This window comes from Gopherus flavomarginatus, chromosome 6 (genome assembly GCF_025201925.1).
Source record: "Gopherus flavomarginatus isolate rGopFla2 chromosome 6, rGopFla2.mat.asm, whole genome shotgun sequence".
NCBI classification, from domain to species: Eukaryota; Metazoa; Chordata; order Testudines; family Testudinidae; genus Gopherus; species Gopherus flavomarginatus.
This window is the reverse complement of record NC_066622.1, coordinates 139628303-139646948: the sequence shown is the minus strand read 5'-3', so window position 1 is coordinate 139646948 and position 18646 is coordinate 139628303. Positions and strand designations below refer to the sequence as shown.

The 18646-nt window shown below is 53.5% G+C and overlaps 1 protein-coding gene across 5 annotated transcripts in view; it reads left to right on the top strand.

Annotated features, from left to right (window-relative positions):
• Window positions 1-18646, top strand: part of HPSE2 (heparanase 2 (inactive)) — a 319425-nt gene that overhangs the window by 289466 nt on the left and 11313 nt on the right. For 2 of the 5 annotated variants that reach the window (XM_050958814.1, XM_050958811.1), the window contains one exon: window positions 17373-17468. The exons of the other annotated variants lie outside the window; for them this stretch is intronic. In XM_050958814.1, the coding sequence (XP_050814771.1) occupies window positions 17373-17468 (96 nt within the window). The remainder of the gene's footprint in view (window positions 1-17372; window positions 17469-18646) is intronic. 5 annotated transcript variants of the gene reach the window in all.

Genomic DNA, 18646 nt, shown 5'->3' with positions numbered 1-18646 from the left:
CACCCGGCAGCTGGTTATGCAGAGACCACACTGGAGTCTCAAAGTGCCTCCATTACTGATGTGGGAAAGCAGCTTTGGGCCACTGTCAAGGCTGCTGGAACTGCTGCCAGGGCCATGGGTCAGCCCTGCCCCCGGAGAAACCAGTGGGGTGAGGGTGACTTTGTCCACTATCATGCAGCACATCAGGCCTGGAGGGTCATGCTGAGCTTTCTGTGCTGTTCTGGAGTGGGGATGTCAGTGGCTGTCGTCCTTCGCTAAGAAAATTGGTTTGTCTCACACACCTCGCAAAGAACACGTCCATTCGTCGTATGCAGGTGATTGGGCAGTCTCAGCAACGGCTAACGGGCTGGGATGCTCTGGCTTGTGTAATCTGGGAGGTCAGGCCAGATGATGTAATAGCCCTGTAATCCTGTGCGATCCTGGGTGGGTGCTGGGCGTGATACTGGAGGGTTTTCCTGCTTGGGAAACAGCTCTATGTAACATGGGGGATGCGACAGGAACATCAGGGTAAAAGCCCATGTAACCAGAGCAGCCCAGAGCCCAGGAGAAGCTGGTGCTTAAATTTGCATTTACATCTCTGGTTAGTTGTGGCTGTGGATCTTCTCCGGCCAGACCCAGACTAGAGGTGGGGAGATGTTTGGTTTCTGTTAGAGTAGAATGATGCTGGATTTTCCTTAATCCAATTGGGTAACGAGCCGCGGGACAGGCTGAGGGAGGAGAGTTTATGGAGATCAGAGGGTGACGGGGTGGCGGAACCTGCTCTCCTGGCTGTGAGGAAGAAGTTGTGGTGGTTCTTCAAATGGCTCTGCAGATTCCTGCTTATTGGTTATGGCCTTCCTGGTGGTGCCTGATGGTAGAGCCCTCCCCAAGCAGTGTCCATGAGCGCTCATATGCGTCCCCTCCAGTGCAGATGGGCCTCCTGATTCAGTGCTCTGTCAAGAGAGCACTAACCACCTGCAGCAGCCCCCTCTGCTCTGGCACCACAGTCTAAGCCTGGCCTTGGGACATGGGGGGCTGGAAAGCTGGCCTGCCCCACGCTCAACCCATAGCAGTGACTCCTGTTCCACAGGGCTGGGCCTTGCTTCTTGTCCTGGGCACACGGGGTTGCAGCACCACCCAGGTTTGGCCTGGTCGTCCCTCCATCATGACAGAGATGGGAGTCCTGTGCAAGTGCACACTGTTTAATCCTGATTCCTGTGGGTGCTCTGTACCCCTGGAGCCCCATTAACGCCTGCACCAGCCCCTTCTTACCCCTTCCCTCGGCGTCCTCAAACGTTCCGAGGGGCAGGCTGTGTAAGGGGGCACAGTGCCCCTACCTCCCCAGTTCCTTCCAGCTGTTGGGCCAGACAGAAACGAGCCATTTCCATCCACTCAGATCCAGAGGTTTGCTCCATGGATAGTCTTTGATCGTTTACAGTTGTTGTTCTAGTATCAGTTTAGTATAAGGTAGTTTGACATTCAGTTCTGAATAATGGCAGAACCGAAGAAAATAAGGAATCTGGGTATGAAGAGGTGTGGCTCGTGCCCAGCGTCTTCCCAGTGTCAGGTGACCATGTTAGGTGCCTGAAATGCCTGGGGAAAGGACACTCTCCTCCTGGGTGATTTATTTGCTGGATTTGCGTGCAAGGAGCAGCAGAACAGATGGCAGGTGCTTCTCCTTAAGGAAGCTCTTGCTGTTAAGCTGTCCGATTGCGGAAGGTCATCAGAGCCAAAGTCTTAAAGGCCGTTTCAGTTCCAGGAGCTTTCTCCAGTAAGGCTAAGCTGTCAACAGATTCCAAGTGGTCAGGATCTTCCTTGGATCCGGCTCTGGATCTTTCTGTCAAAGCCATCAAGGCTCCAAAGGCACCATAGTGGAAAAAGACAGACTGCCTGCTCGAGAACCTAGAGCCATGTTGTCTGCTCCAGATGCCTGAGTTCCCAGGCAGAAGACTGCCTCTGTTAGTGATGTCAGATTCAGGGCCTCAGACATATTGGTCTGTGCAATTCTGACATGGCCTCTATGGTTCTGTCTCTGAAACCTAAGTTAGTTCTGGTTTCAACTGGGAAGACCAGAGGTGCAGAGCTGAGTATTTCACCAGATTTGGTGCTCTCCAGCTCTGTTCCCTGTAAGCCGCATGCTTGAGTGGACGCGCAGGAAAGATTCAAGTGCCACCCAGCTGATAGCAGAGGGCGCACAGCCGGCAGCATGTGTTCAGATGCCCTGCCCTCCCCACGCTGCTTTGCAGCCACCGTGCTCCTGCAGTTGCTCCCAGGACTCTCCTGCTGGCTGTGCAGAGCTTGGGGGGAGGGGAGAAGGAGGGTGCTGATGTCAGGGTGCCCCCTCCCCTGGCCCCTGTACCCCATCTCCACAGAGCAGGGTAAAGGGGACAGGTCTCATTAGGATTTGTAGCAGCTCTGAGGTCTGGACAAGCCTTCAGGTGAGTGAGTGCCTTAAAGAGGCAGCACATGGTCTCTCAGAGACTTCCCTAGCAGCCAGCACACGCAATCTCTGTCTCTGTCTGTCTCTCACACACCCAGGACCAGCGCTAGGGGTTTGAGCGCCCTAGGTGGCCGGCAATTTCAGCGCCCCTCGCGCTGGTCCCGTGGCTCCGGTGGAGCTGCCGCAGTGGTGCCTGCAGAGGGTCCGGTGCTCCGCGGCTCCGGTGGAGCTGCCGCAGTCGTGTCTGCGGGAGGTCCACCGGAGCCGCGGACCAGCAGACCCTCCGCAGGCACCACTGTGGCAGCTCCACCGGAGCCGCCTGCCGCCCTCTCCGGCAAAACGGCACCCACCATTATTCTGGTGCCCTAGGCGATTGCCTAGGCTGCCTAAATGGTAGCGCCGGCCCTGCACACACACCCCTGCCCATGTACCCCATCTCTACAGAGCAGAGGAGGAGGGAGATGGTTCAGGAGGAGGAGAGCTTTCAGTGAGTGCCTTAAAGAGACAGGGGACAGGGGTGTCTCAGATACTTCCCCAGCAGCCAGTGCACACACAGTTTGTGTGTGTGTCTCACACACACACACACACACACACACACACACACACACACACACACACACAGAGTCTCTGTATGTCTCATACACATGCACAAACACAGTCTCTGTGTGTGTCACACACTCACACACTGTGTCTGTGTCATCCACTGTCTCTGTGTCACTCTCTCTCTCTCTCTCTCTCTCTCTCACACACACACACACACACACACACACACACACAAACACACACACTCTGTTGTTGTTGTTGTTGTTGCTTCTTAGTACTTCCTGCAACGCACATATATTCTCTGTATTTTATTCTTTCAAGGTGTGTTGTTTGAGTTTTTTGGCTGGTTTCTGCATTTCATAGTTTTAAATGTAATTCTTTGGGGAGTGAGTTCTAAAATGCCTAACATGTCCTGGCTGGAGTAATTACTCCTACTGGTAACTTTTTAAAAATATATATTAGATCTCGGCTTTTTGTTTCTGCCGGTGGTACACATCTGCACATTAGCCTGGTGCACATAACAAAATTTATCCTGCACATGGGTGGAAAAAATTAGAAGGAACATTGCTCTCCAGGTCTGTGGGGCCAGCTCCTCCCTCCACTCCTGTTCAGGGGTCACCACTGGATCTGAAGACGTTTTTTACTGTGGTGGCAGCCTGTGCATCATCCCACCTCTGAGTATGCCTCGCGTGCCGGGGAGAGGCAGCTGGCGGAAGAAGGGCCCTTCAGTTCTGCATTGTGCTGCCTCTTCACCTGAATGGAGGAGAAGAGCAGAAGAGATTTAAAGTCTTTCTCCAGAGCCGTGAATGCATCCTCCTAGAGCCCCTACAGGGACTCCAGGCAGATCATTCTCACCTTTTATTGCTTGTTACCCTCTGGTTCCATTGCTGTCTCTGGTGATGTCCACGTGGACCCAAGGTTGGATTCTCGTTTCAGAGGATAGAGGAAGAATTAAGAGACTTATTCATCCTGGTTTACGCCACCTCAGCCTGAGTTTCCTCACTCCAGTATTGCTTTTCCTCTTATGAGCATGTTCCCAGGTCCCAGCTACTGGAGTGACTGGCAGTCCCAGGCCCCAAGGCCTCACTTGGTTCCACCACAGGGATTCTTAAACCGTATCCATATGGGCTGGAGAGTTGATGTGTTATCAAATAAAGATCCAGAGGCTGAACCATCCTCCGATCCTGTTCCACCTGACTGGGTCGGTCTGCAGCACACACAGCTGTGCCTGAGACACTGTCTGAAGAGCAAGATGAGGAGACATTTCCTTTTTCTGAACAGGGTCTGATGGATATAGACTGATTCAGATTACAGAGGGAGTGAACCCAACAGGCAATGATCAAGTGATCTCTCTCCTGCCATCCATCTCCGCCCTCTGACAAACAGAGGCTAGGGACACTATTCCTTACCCATTCTGGCTAATAGCCATTTATGGACTTAGCCACCATGAATTTATCCAGTTCTCTTTTAAACCCTGTTATGTCTTGGCCTTCACAACCTCCTCAGACAAGGAGTTCCACAGGTTGACTGTTTACAGTTTGGTTCAGTGGCTATCAGCACCTGCACTATAAAAATTGTTCCAGTGCCCCTGTATATCCCTGTGGCAGGAGGAGAACATATATCCCTTCTTACTCATGTAAGCTGGGCCTGTGGGAGCTCTCCCCTGACATCTAGCGATGAGCTGGGGGAAAGGACTCCAGGAGCAGGCTGTATTTACATAGACTCGCCTACTCTGCCCAGGTAACCAGCAAACAGACCTGCCTGCCCAAGTGATCCATCTGGTTGTTTGAGGTTAAAATTCACTGTAGTATTGAGTGTGGGGTAATGAGATTTTGTCATTACTGGAAGCGTAGAAGGCAAGCAGGCCTGTACTTAGCCTGCCCAGATGAGGGGGCCGGGGTAGTGATACCAAACCCAGGGCCATGGGAACAGCTGTTCACCCCTCATAGAATCATAGACTCTCAGGGTTGGAAGGGACCTCAGGAGGTATCTAGTCCAACACCCTGCTCAAAGCAGGACCAATCCCCAACTAAATCATCCCAGCCAGGGCTTTGTCAAGCCTGACCTTAAAAACCTCTGGGGAAGGAGATTCCATCCCCACCCTAGGTAACCCATTCCAGTGCTTCACCACCCTCCTCATGAAATAGTGTTTCCTAATATCCAACCTAGACCTCCCCCACTGCATCTTGAGACTATTGCTCCTTGTTCTGTCATCTGCTACCACTGAGAACAGCTGAGCTCCATCCTCTCTGGAACCCCCTTCAGGTAGTTGAAGGCTGCTATCAGGGCCAGCTCTAGGAATTTCGCCGCCCCAAGCACGGCAGCACGCCGCGGGGGGCGCCCTGCCACTCACCGGTCCCGTGGCTACGGTGGACCTCCCACAGGCATTTCTGCAAAGGGTCCTGTGGTCCCACAGTTCTGGTGGAGCTGCCGCAGGCGTGTCTGCAGGAGGTCCACCGGAGCCGCCTGCCGCCCTCCCAGCAACCGGCAGAGTGCCCACCGCGGCGTGCTGCCCCAGGCATGCGCTTGGTGCGCTGTGGCCTGGAGCCGGCCCTGGCTACTATCAAATCCTGCCCTCCTTCTTTTCTTCTGCAGACTAAACAATCCCGTTCCCTCAGCCTCTCCTTGTAAGTCATGTGCTCCAGCCCCCTAATCATTTTTGTTGCCCTCCGCTGGACTCTCTCCAATTTTTCCACATCCTCCTTGTAGTATGGGGCCCAAAACTGGACACAGTACTCCTGGTGGGGTGGATGCTTTAAAGAGTCCAAGTTACCGTTTGACCTCCCCCTCCAGTGTTCAGAGGTGGAGCTGACTAGACTCAGCTGAGAATCCTGGTTCTATCTCAGCACGAAAGCTGAAATCCCTGATAAGCTGGTCTAAGGGCTGAGCCTCAGACCAGGGACAGAGACCGCGCTGTGGGGGAAAGATGGGGCAGCCGCCGAGAGGTTCCCCACTCCCCAGTGAAATCTCTAGGAGCTGGGCTATGTGGTGGAACCTCGGAACGCAGCCGGAGGCAGCCAAGTGATGGTAGCAGAGACAGTGACAAGCAGGGAGCAGAGTCAAAAGTGTCATTCAATCCCCAGCCCCTGCGAGGCGGGAGGTGAACCCACCTGAATGCACCCCTGGACTCTGCGACATTGGTGACCTCCGACAACAAACCGCAAGTGTGCTGCAACAGAGGGAGAGGGAGTTGCATCTTAAAGAAACATTCATCTGTTGGACTTCCATACCACCAGGTGGGAAACTGGGGCAAAGGATGCTGCCCAAGGTGCTGGGGGACAGGTGTTTTACTTATTGCTTATGTACTTTCACGTTGTTGCAGTGTTTTCCCAAACCAGTGGTGGGTTTTCTTCTCTTAATCAAAGTTAAGAGGATTATTGTTCTTGTGCGTGGGGAAGTGTTGCTTCAAGAGGTGTCCGGGGTGGTGTTTAGTTTCCCCAGATTTCTGGGGGTGGAGAGCGTGAACCAGTTGTTTTTTAATGTTAAGAGAAACCCCTATTTACAGAACCCAGCCCTTGTTGCTGTGGACACCAACTGGCAGAATGGTTACACTGATATCAGAGACAGTTTTACCCCCAGTCTCTTTTATTTTTCCTCAAATCAGAAACAGCAACAACAGCACAAGCGAGCTTAGTCTTTGTCCTAGACTCAGCACAAAAAGAGGTCTTTCAGGTACAGACCTTGGCTAAAACAACCTGCTCCCTCCTCTTTGCCTTCCTTGATCACCACGCCTGTTGGGAGTATCGAGAATTGCAGAGCAATCAGCAAGGATCCCTGACTAGCCCATTTCATCAACAGCTGGAAGCTTCTTAGGACAAATAAGTTGGTTCTAGAAATTACAGAAAAGGGCTATGCCATGCAATTGAAAAATGACCCACTTCCAACCCCCAACCCTTCTCTTTGCAGGGAACATTATCACCAGGCTGTTCTTCCAGCAGAGGTTCAAAACTTGCTCCTGAGAGTTGCTGGTGAAGAGACCCAAACATCTCTGGGGCCAATTGTTTTATTAAAGAAACTTCCTGGTATAGAAGAAAGATGAAGGATTCTGTCTGATTTTAGATCTAACGCTATTAGACATATCCACTTGGAAGTTCCAGTCTCAAATTCTCACTCTGGCTCAGTAAGTCCCCTGCGTTCAGCTACGGATTGTTCTCAACTTTTCATTTCAAGGGTGTGTATTTTTGTATTTCAATCTGGCTGAGCCATCAGAAGTATCTTCATTTTGTGGTGGCCATAAACATTTCTAGTACAACGTCCTACCATCTGGCCTTTCTGCAGCACCAGGAATTTGTACAAAGTGCCCCTCTGTAGCAGTGGCATATTTAAGAAAGCAGGGTAGGTTTGTTTACCCATATTAGACCATTGGCCATTGAAGTTCTCATCACACAAAGATCTGCCACTTCGCATCAGCTCCACAATCTTCCTGCTTATAAAGCTGGCTCTGCTATTGAGCATCAAAAAGGCGGATTTCTACCCAGCTGAGAGACTTCATTTCATAGGTTCTGTATTGGACTCAGTAGCAGAAGGCCTTTTCTCCCAGAGGGAAGGTTTCTGAAGATAGATTAATCTGTTTGGCATATCCAACTATGTTTAACCCAGATGATGATTTTCTTTCTGGGTCTCATGGGCCTTGTGGTAGCAACTACTTATGGGACTCCATTTGCTCAGAATCAGGTAGTTGCAGCATCAGCCAACTTAGGTTTATGGAACCAGACAGCCTTCCTGTGTTAGTCACCATGCCTTAGGATGTTCTGAATTCATTGGTGTGGTGGGCAGACAGATAGGATGTCCTCAGAGGAGTCTCGTTCAGTCCTCCTTCACCTTCCGTCACCATAGCCTCCAGTGCATCCGTCAATGGACGGGAAGCTCATCCAGGTCATTTTCCAGTTCAAGGCCACTGGCTGTTTCATGAAAACTCGCATATAAATGTGTTGGAATTAAGAGCCATTCACTTGGCCCTCAGCTCTTTTCTTCCTCACATGAAGGAGAAGTTGCTCAGGTAACAAAAGACAATACAATTGCTGTGTGTTACATCAGCAAGCGAGGAGGTGCTCGTTCTTCCCTGTTGTGTGCTGAGGGACTGGTGCCTTCTTCACAGTGTGTGTCTGGTGGCGCTGCACCTTGCAGGGGAGAGCAATGAGTGAGTGGAGCATCTCAGGAGGGACAGGTCTCAGCAACACAAGTGGTCCTGGAAAGATCAAATTCTACAAGAGACTTTCTCCAACTGGAATCTGCCCATTGTAGACTTTTTTGCAGCCAGGTTCACCAAAGTGTCCTCTCTCCGGGTCAAGAGCAAGCAAGGACAAGCAATCGATCTCAGAGGTGTCCCTGCCCCATTGGGGGAAAGGACGTCTTGTCAGGATTCAGGGCCTGCAGCAGAGCCAGTCTCTGGTCTGGTCAACCTAACGAGCTCCCTGACTGGCTACACTGCCAGACTGATGGGACGAGTCAGCAGATCAGATCAGCAGCTCCTCAAAGCTTTTGCTCACGGCTGTGTTCGCTCGTTTGCCCACCTTGCTCCCACCACGTTCCTGCCTCGGACCCAGCCTTGCCTCACTCCAGGTAACCTGGCTCTGACCCATGGCTCTAGCATCTGGCCTCTGACTCTGGCACTGACTCTGGCTACCAGCTCCTGCTCCAATAGGCATGACCACCCATGTCCTGGTCACTGACACATCTGTACAGACACTCCCCGGATTACGCAAGACCCAATGAATGCAAGTTCCATAAGCCAGAAATATGATTTTCGAGTTGCGGAAATTTTCGCATAACGTACAGGTATACAGTTCCGACTTACACAAAATTCAAGTTACGCAAGGCTTTCCAGAACGGACCAATTGCGTAAGTCAGGGGGCCGTCTGTATGTTCTTCCCTGTTTCCCTTAACTCTGGAAGTGCTGAGGAAAGTACATCAAGGCAGCATGACTTTTGTTTGCCCAGTTTGCAGAGGCAGGCGTGGTACACGGATTCCTTCAGCTGTTGGGTGGAATTTCCAAACATCCCCCTTCATCTGACAGCCTGTGACTGATACGAGCAGCCCTGGTCCTCGTCAGCCCCGGGGGTATTGCTCCGCTCCAGGAAGCTGTCCACAAGGAAGTGATGTTGTTTGAAAGGGACTAGATTTGTCTCTTGGATGCAGGGAAAATCTGATTCTCCATTTCAGCTTCTATTCCTTCTGTTTCAGAGTATTGAATGTATTTGAAGTCTAATGGCTTATCTTGTGCCTCTTTAGGAATTCACTTGGCAGCTGTTTCTACTTATCATGCTTTGATGGCAGATCATTACTTGTGTATGATACAGTTAAAAGGTTTATGAAGGGGTTGGCCAATCCGTATCCCTCTTTGAGGGATCTCGTCCCACCATGGGATCTCAGTTTGGTCACATCAAGGCTTATGAAACCACCCTTTGGCGGAGTGTTCCATATTTTAGTTAGCTAGTAAGACTAATTATTATTGCTGTAACATCAGCCAGAAGGGTAAGCCAATTGCATGCTCTGATGGCGGATCTGCCGTTTACTATTTTTCATAAAGACAAGGTGCTTCTTATAGCTGATCCCAGGTTTTTACCATAAATAGTGTCTGAATTTCCCATCAGTCACGTTATTAATTTACCGTTTCCCGCCTAAAACGCATGCTAATAAAAGGGACTCTTTGGTGCATACTTTAGATGCAAGCAGAGTTCTGGCCTATTGTTTAAATAGAACTAAATGTTTTAGAAAGTCATCTAGGTTATTTGTCTCTATCTGGGCAATAGTATATCTAGTCAAACTCTTTCCAGCTGGGTTAAACAATGTCTCAGGGAATGGTATAAATTAGCGGCACTCTCTGTGCCTGCTATTGTAAACTCTCTTTCTGCTAGGGCAGTGGCAGCATCTTCTGCTTGCCTTAAACATGTTCCTGTCGGGGAATTCGGCAAGGCTGCTACTTGGGAGTCAGTCCGTACTTTCCTCAACCATTAAGCTTTGGATTTGCCTTCAGGAGTAGATGCCAGATTTGGTAGAATGGTGCTTCAATCGTTATTTAATTAGGGCACTGTTCCCTCCACCTCAGTTTTCAGCATTGCTTCCCAAATTACCCAGGAGAGGGAATATGCAGAGCCCCTTGAAGAAGAAGTGAAGGTTACTTACTTTTAACCGAGTTCTTTGAGATGACGCTGCATTTTCACATTCCCCACCTGTGTTGCCCTTTCTCACAGTCTTGCTTTTCTTCTCCGGGCTAGTGGTGGAAGAGCAGAGGCAGTAGGGCGTGCAGCGCCCCCTTGTGTAGCCTCAGGACATCTGAGGATGGTTGAGTGGGGATTGGCTGGCACGTGGACGCTGCGTGGAAGGTTCTGCTGTTAGGTACCACCAGCCAGCGTGTTACCCACGCATGTGAGTAGGTGGAATCATCTCAAAGATCTCCAGTTACAAGTACCCTTCCTTATTTCATGGCTGTGAGCAGCAAAGCCCCCTGCAGAGCCCTGGACAGAGGCTGCGTACGTACTGTCTCTGGCACAGCTTTGACTGAATGCTGGCAGCTCCGGGGGCATTTTTCACCGGCGCAGTGTAGCCCAGAGGGAGTGAGAACATTGCAGAGCACGGCGGTGTGTACTGCAGAACAGGGATTGTTTTGCTTTTGGTCCTTGGACTGTCCGTCCATCTGCCTGTCTGTCAAGGCAGTGCCATCACCGTGAGATCGACGTGCTTGGGACCAGATTCTGCCGCTCTTCCTCTTGCTGAGGGACCCCTTCGTCCAGGTCTAGTCGCGTTGATTTCGGTGCAAGTGTGCCGGGGGCCGTGGCAGCCCTCAGCTAGCAGTGGTGGCTCAGCTGTTATAAAAATGGCAGCTGAAGAATTTGAAATGTGGTCCCTGAGAATCTCATTGGATTCTTGGTCTGAGTCTATTATTGAGCAGCCTGCAGCCTGCCTGACCCACCCTGTTCACAAAGACAAATGCCCGACAGCAACATTTGAGTCATTCGCTCTGGGAGGCACACAACTCGGGCCCATCCTGCTCCCTGGCTGCAAAGAGCAGATTCCCCCACCTGTGAAAGCTCAGCCTGGAGAAACGCCCCATCTCACCAAAACGGCCCTTAGCTCAGTTGCGGGCTCAGTGTTTCTAAGTGCTGGTTGAAGAGGGGGTCTTGTGTTGACGTATGTACGTGTTCTCTGGTGCGCTCCTTAGCTGAGGCTGGCTTGGCTGGAGGTAGAAGCCATCTCCCTCTGCAGGGTGCATGCTGTGCCTGCTCTGGGGGGGCCGGGGGAGAGACCATCTACAAACAAGAACTACTGACTGATGGGTCTCCTTTTCCCCACCCTTCTCCCCTCTCAAATACTGGCTGTTTGGTCAGCTCGGCCAGTGCCTGCCATGAGAAGAGCAGGCTGCCTCTACCCACTAGCCTGACAGCTAGTTAGCCTCCTTGCTACCTGGCAGGTGGAGACACCCCACTGCCTGCCGGGATTTCAGGGTACAGGAGGCGGGGGAGGAGAGGTGGGGAACCAGGTACTGCTAAAGGATGGTATCTTATGAAATACAGAGGTGAGAGCGAGGCTGAGAATCTTCTCTCCTCAAAGCACTTGGCAAACATTAATCCTCTGCCCTGTGCCCGTTTCAAACCCAGTGTTCAGACTTCCCAGCACAGAGACCTCTGCCACGTCGCCAGGGCAGGGCCTTGCCGAACTGCGCTTCCCAGCTGAGCCCTAATCCAGCTCAGCTGCCATTACGCTGGTGCCTGGCTAGTGAATTTCCTGACTCTGGGGGGGGGATTCTCAGCCTCGTGATTACGTGATATGATTTGTACCAGACGTGCTGAGAGACCCTCGTCAGAATCGGGGGCTGTGCTGTGCCATGTGTCCAAAGGCCCGGTCCCCCCTCGAGGCGCTTACAGGCGACATATGAAGGGTGGGGGTGTGGGAGACAGTTCAGCAGACAGAGACAACGTGGAACATTTTCCTGATGACTAAATAGACAAAGCCAGCAGTGGTGCCGGGCCCCAGCGCTTGGTTCCATCTGTGGATATTTGAGGGGTGTAGGCTGAAAGGTGGGCAGATCGTGTTTGGGGTGGAGTGTTGTCCAGCTGTAACTAGGAGGAAGGGGCTCACGCACAGTGCGGGGAGGGGTCTTTGCTCAGAGGAGCACTCAGGCTGTGGAGTCAGCCCCCTAAAGGTGGGGAGAAGCCCTGTCACTCAGGACCTTTACATCTAGGCCGAACAAAGCACTAGTGGGTAGCCTCACAGTAGCCCTGGGGATGAACTGGGTGACCAGGTGGGGGTTCTGGGGTGAAGAGAAGAAGCCGGCTGCGCACCGTCCTTTGTTCCTCCCAGGGATTTGTTGGGGTCACATATTGTCATTTCACGAGGCCTGGCCTGAGTGTGATTCACACACGGATCTGCCACTAGCGCTTCCCTGGTTGTATCGTTGCATAATGATTGCAGCGTCCCTCGTTCCCTGTTCCCTCCCGCAACAAGCTGCTTTCAGACTTCTGGGGCTGTCATAACATTTTTTCCCAGATCTGGACTTTAGCGTCCAAAATATGGGTGTTAGCATGAAAACCTCCAAGCTTAGTTACCAGCTTGGACCTGGTACCGCTGCCACCAACTAAGAATTATAAGGTGCCTAGCTCACTGTGGTCTCCCCAAAACCTTCCCTGGGGGACCCCCAGACTCAGATGCCTTGAGTCTTACAACAAAGGGAAATAACCCCCTCCCCTTGTTTCCTTGTTACTTCCTCCCAGGCTCCCCTCCCTGGACGACCCTAGGAGATTCCCTGCTTCCAGTCCTGGAAACACAAGTACCGAGAGAGCTAATATCTCTCCCCCACTCACCCAGAGGGTATGCAAAGTCAGGCTTAGTAAATCTAACACAAAGAGATTTTCCCCCTGACTTCTTCCTCCCACCAATTCCCTGGTGAGCTGCAGACTCAATTCCCTGGAGTCCCCACTAAAGAAAAACTCCAACAGGTCTTAAAAAGAAAGCTTTATATAAAAAGAAAGAAAAAAGGACATTAAAAATAGGCTCTGTATCAAGTTGACAATATACAGGGTCAATTGCTTAAAAGAAAAATGAATAAACAGCCTTATCCAAAAAGAATACACTCCAGCAACTGCACACATGTAAATACAAAAGAAAACAATATAAACCTATTGTCTTACTATCCTTGTACTTACAACTTGGAAACAGAAGATTAGAAAGCCAGGAGATAGAAAAATCACTCTCAGAGCCGAGAGGGTCAGACCCAAGACAAAGAACAAAGAACTCACACTCAAAACTTCCCTCCACCCCACTTGTTTCCTGATTGGTCCTCTGGTCAGGTGTTTGGTTCCCTGTGTTAACCCTTTACAGGTAAAAGAACATTAACCCTTAGCTATCTGTTTATGACAGGGGCCTGCACTGACTACCAGGACCTCCAAGAGAGAGATGTAGAGCTGCCTCCTCCGCTCAGGGTGGCTCCTCTTTGCTTGCTGTCACCAGGACCGGCGCTAGGGGTTTGAGCGCCCTAGGTGCATGGCCGTTTCGCTGCCCCGCGCGCTGGTCCCCCGGCTCCGCTACGGACGGTCGGCTGCTCCCGCGGCTCCGGTGGAGCTGCCACAGTCGTGCCTGCGGAAGGTCCACCGTAGCAGCGCAAGCAGCCGACCGTCCGCAGGCACCACTGTGGCAGCTCCACTGGAGCCGCCTGCCGCCCCCTCCGGCACAATGCCGCCCCCTAATAATGCTGGCGCCTAGGCGATTGCCTAAGCTGCCTAAATGCAAGTGCCGGCCCTGGCTGTCACAATGGGTTAAAGGACCTTTCCCCCCTACTGTAACTGCGCCATGAAACGCCTCTGGACTTCATCAAGCGCGTCAAAGCGGTGCTGCTGCTCGCAGTGCTGGCCCCCAGGCCTGAAGGCTGGGGACATGGGAGCTAGAGCAGTGCTGCTCCTGCCATGGGATGAGACGCACTCCAGCCTGGAACAAACTCGAGCAATAACCTGCCATTGCACCACAGTCTCTCGCCCTAACTCATCAGCTAGTGATGCCCAGTCCTGCCCCAGTGACACCCAGCAGCCCAGGAAAGCCCAGGAGAGCGTGCAGCAAGGCCAGGCTCAGTGCTGTACGTGCTACCGAATGTGGTTTGAGGAGCACAGGCAGTGTCTCTTTAAGCAACATGGACCGGTAGGGAACCTGCTGTTCGACACAGAACTGTCTCGGTGATATTGCTGAAAGCCAGTCCCCTTGCTGCGCTTCACATCCTGAGTGTGCTGCCAGACGCTGCCCCCTCCTGAGATAGCAATGCTCTAATCTGGCTGGAGCTCTGCAAGAACCACGGGAGTCCAAGCTGGGTGATTTACAGCAGCCCCGACCTGTCAAAGCGTCAGCAAATTTACAGATAACAGAGCATCTTCCAGACTCCCTCTGCACACCCAGACAGGCTGGGCCATCTCCTCCAGGGGGCGATCTCCTCCCCACCTGCCCCCCTACCCCCACCTGCCTCCCGCAGAACACCCCCCCCCCCGCATGCACAGCTGGCTGCTCCATCAGTGCCCCCTCCTCACAAGCAAGCTGCTGTCTCCCCTCACAATCCACAGCAGACACTGACGTGTGCGTAAGCCACGTCTATCGCACACCGCCCAGCTCTGAGATAGACGGGGGTTATTGGGAGTAGGGCTTAATTTGTGCCAGGGCTGAGACCTGGCACCTCTGGGCCCAGCAGGTCTGAGACTCGGCACCTCTGGGCCCAGCAGGGCTGAGACCTGGCACCTCTGAGCCTGCTGCATCAGTTATGAAGTTAAAAAAGGGCTTGAACCCCGTCCCCTTTCATTACAAATGAAGCCCTGTGCGGAAGCAGGGCCGGCTCCAGGTTTTCTGCTGCCCCAAGTGGCAAAAAGAAAAAAAGCCGTGGCAGCGCGATCGCGTCACTCCACTCTTCGGCGGCAATTCGGCAGCAGGTTCTTTGCTCCGAGAGGGACTGAGGGACCCGCCGCTGAATTGCCACCGAAGACCTGGATGTGCCGCCCCAATAGCAGCCGGAGTGCCACCCGTTGGTATTGGCCACCCCAAGCACCTGCTTCTTTAGCTGGTGCCTGGAGCTGGCCCTGTTCGGGAGTGTCCAATCCGTATGAACTACAGCCCAGAAGGGGTCCTTTCCGGACAGTGCCTGAAGCCCTCCCCCCATGCTGCTCCCAGCAGGTGCTGTCTGAGGGGAGATGAGGGGCTCGCTGAGGACTGTGCCTGGGCAGCGCGTGAGCAGAAGCACAGTCCCTCGCTGTGGGAGCTGTACTGGGAACAGGAGCAGAGATATGACGCTCTGTCCCGTCTCAAGGGCACCCGCCATGTGGCCTGGGGGAAAGACTCAGGGATGGCTCCCAGCGTGCCACTGGCTGCCCAAGCTGCACCAGGCCTAGCCCACCGCCACAGGCTGAGCCTCCCTCCCGTGCATGATGTGGTGCAGGATTCCCTGCGCTTCGCACTCCGGCGCTGAATTTCCTCACCAGCAGGTGGTGCCAGCTCTGCAGGGGGCACAGGAGACTAGGAACTGCCTCTGGCCCACTCCCAGCTGGTGGGTAAGATGCTCCCTTGCTTTTACAGAAGTGGCCTCCCCTGACTCCCTGGGTAGCTGTGCTTCTCTTGCTGCTACTTCTGCACAACACTAACCCCGGCTTCGGGGCAGGTCGGGCTCAACAGGCATCGGGATGCCGAGGTCCTTGCTTGGGTTTGTCTTGCCTGCTGTAGCCGCAACTCGCTGGATTCTCACCCAGGGGGCCAGTGCCTCCACTGTGACTGTGACTGAGTGGGAGTTTTCTGTAATGATTTGGGTTAATAGTGTGTCTGCCTCAGTTTCCCCTATATGCTCCATTGTTACCTAGGTAGCAGGAAAAGGTCTTTTACCCTCTGCAGATCCAGGTGTGCTGGACACTGACTGTCTGGGGCCTTCCCCCCGCCCCTCCTCCAATGTCCATGGACAGTCCCAGAAGACAGTGGCCACTCCAATTGCCCAGACATTTGTTACCTAACAACTAATGACCATGGATGACCCAGGCCTCTTCAAGAAGCCAGCCAGGTGTGACCAGCAGGGGAACAAAGGGCTGAGGAGGAGCTAGAGGACAATGTTTGCCCAGGGACAAGACCAAAAAGGACAGAGGAGGATGTTAAGTGTGAGACTCTCCTGAATAGAACAAAAGAGGGACCGGAGGGCTCTGGGCTGTATGGTCCTGCTCTGGGTGCTCCCCAAGGCCTGCCTGGCTGTGTTCCAGACCCTCCTAACCCCTTGCTGTAACCGCGCCGGCTGGGTCCCGGCAGGTGCTGGAGAGGGGGTGCATTGCGCCCCCAAGTCTCTCTCAGGCGGACTCACTCAAGGGGGCTCACAGCCTGAGCCAGGGGTGCTGAAGGCTCGTTCCAAGGAGGGAGTGAAGCCGAGGGGCTTCCCCAGCGACAGAGCGAGGCCTGGGGGCTCTGGCTCCCTGAAGGGGGCCTCCCTGGGGCTGTTCCATGACAGTGACTCAAACAGGAAACTCTCCCAGCCCCCCAGATATTGGCCCCCCAGGACCCTGCTAGGCCAGCTCGAGGGCTCTGCCTGCTGAGCAGGCTGCAGCCCAGAAACCACAGAGAGCCAGGCCAGGCTTTCCTGCCCAGCGGAGAGGGAGCCCCCAGTTCTGGGAGCCGTCCAGCAGCACTTGCACTGGCCAAGCTCAGGGCCTCTGCCGGGCTTGGATTTCTCTTCCTGGGTCCCTGTGAAGGGGATATGATTTTGAGTTAGCTAGTAGTGCCCTTAGATTCCTCGGCCTTCCCCTGAGGAACAGCTCATGCTCCTTCCTCAGCTCGTCCAAGAGAGGTCTCCTAAAATGGGGGACAGGCACCGCCGAGCTCGGGGAGAGTCATCCTCCTCTGCCAGACGCGCCGTGATTCCAAGGTCCGCCAGATGGAGCTGGGCCCTACCTGCACTCCAGCACTGAGGCAGCCCCAGTCCCATGCTGTGCCATCGACTCCAGTGCTGTCAGTCTGGTACTGCCAACATTGGCCCCAGCTAGTCCCACGCCATCAGCGTACCATGTGCGTCAGGATGGTCCTCCAGGTAGCAAACGGGCATGTGGCAGGCAGAGCTGCCGGACTGACGTGCCTTGGCCTAGAAGTGCAGGAAATCCCAGAGCTACGTCGCCACCACGACACTGGTCTGAACATGTTAGCAAGGAGTGGGGCTGCACCCATGGGACTGAGAGCAGCACGCGGCCTGCCCTATGGGCAGAGCACATAGCTAATAGGGAAGATGTGGGGCTGGGAGCTTCTGGCCTTTCCAGCTCTCTCTCTCTTATAAACTTCAGAACCGGTCAGTGTGGAGTTAAACGGCTCCCTCCCAGTGATGGGGGCAGGGCAGCTGGTGTGCTCCCCCTACCATCCCCACTCCATTAGAAGTGGGCAATGGATCTATTTCCCCATCTGTTTTCTCCTTATCCCCCATTAGGCGTGCTGTGACCTTCCCAGCCCTGTCCTGCCAGCAGCAGCACTTCAACATCTGGCCTGCTCAGTCACAGATGTTATTCTGCGTCTCCTCTCTGGGGTAGGTGCCATGGAATTCCTGCTTCAGCTGCAGCCCCTAGTGCCATGGCTTTGAAGGCAGGTGGTGGCTGGAGGGCGCTTGGTCCCAGCCGAGTGGGAAGTGAAAAGAGAAGCGTTCCGAGAACTCCAAAGGGATCGCTCTTGGTTTCTGTCCCTTCTGACTCAGCAGCTCCGCTCCCTCCCTGCGGCCGCCATGGCCTGGGCTCTGTCAGAGAGAGGCGATGAGAGGAGAGGTTTGAGGCTACTTCTCCATCTGCTCCACGCCCCAGGAAGCAGCCGCCGGCCTGCTTGGAAAAAGCCAGAGCCAGGCACCGAACCTGCTGCGTTGCATTTAATGTCTCCTGCTGTGCAGTCAGGTCTTTCCATGGCCCAGGGTGGATCTCACCTCCTCCGTCACCCTGATGGCGACGGTCCGGCCTTCATCCAGAAAACAGTGGGGTCAGCAAAGAGGGAATTCAGCTGGTGGGACCCAGGGAGGCACAGCCCGGCTGACTGCTCCGAGACGCTGTCTGTTAGTGGGCTCCCAGCTCCAGTGCCTGCCTGCACAGCTCAGCTTCACCAGCGACTCAGCCCAGCTCACAGAACAAGTGCTGTGTCTCGGGAGTCTCCAGACCTGGCTAGGAATAGTCTTTCCTGTGAGAACTGCACTGGCATGGCTAGCAGGCCAGGGCTGAAACAGAGCTGTCACCGCTGCAGTTCTCCACCCACTCCATCTCTGAGCTTCCTTCACACCTGTCATAGTATAATTCCCAATTCTGAACCTTAGCGTCCAAAATATGGGTACTAGTATGAATTCCCCTAAGCTTAATTACCAGCTTAGATCCTGTAGTGCTGCCACCAATCAGGACTTAGAATAGAGTGCCTGGTCTCCCTCCCCAAAACCTTCCCTGGGGACCCCCAAGACCCAAATTCCTTGAGTCTCACAACAAAGGGGAATAAACCATTTCCCTTCCCCCTCCTCCCTTCCTCCCAGCTCCTTTCCACCCCGGGTCCTCTAGGAGATCACCGTGATTCAAACTCCTTGAATCACCACACGGAGAGGAATGATACCTTCCCCTCCTCCCTCCTCTTTTCCCTTCACCCAGAGGCAATACAGATTCAAACTCCATGAATCTAAAACAAAGAGGAAATTCACCTTTCCCTTCTCCCCACCAATTCCCTGGTGAGTACAGACTCAGT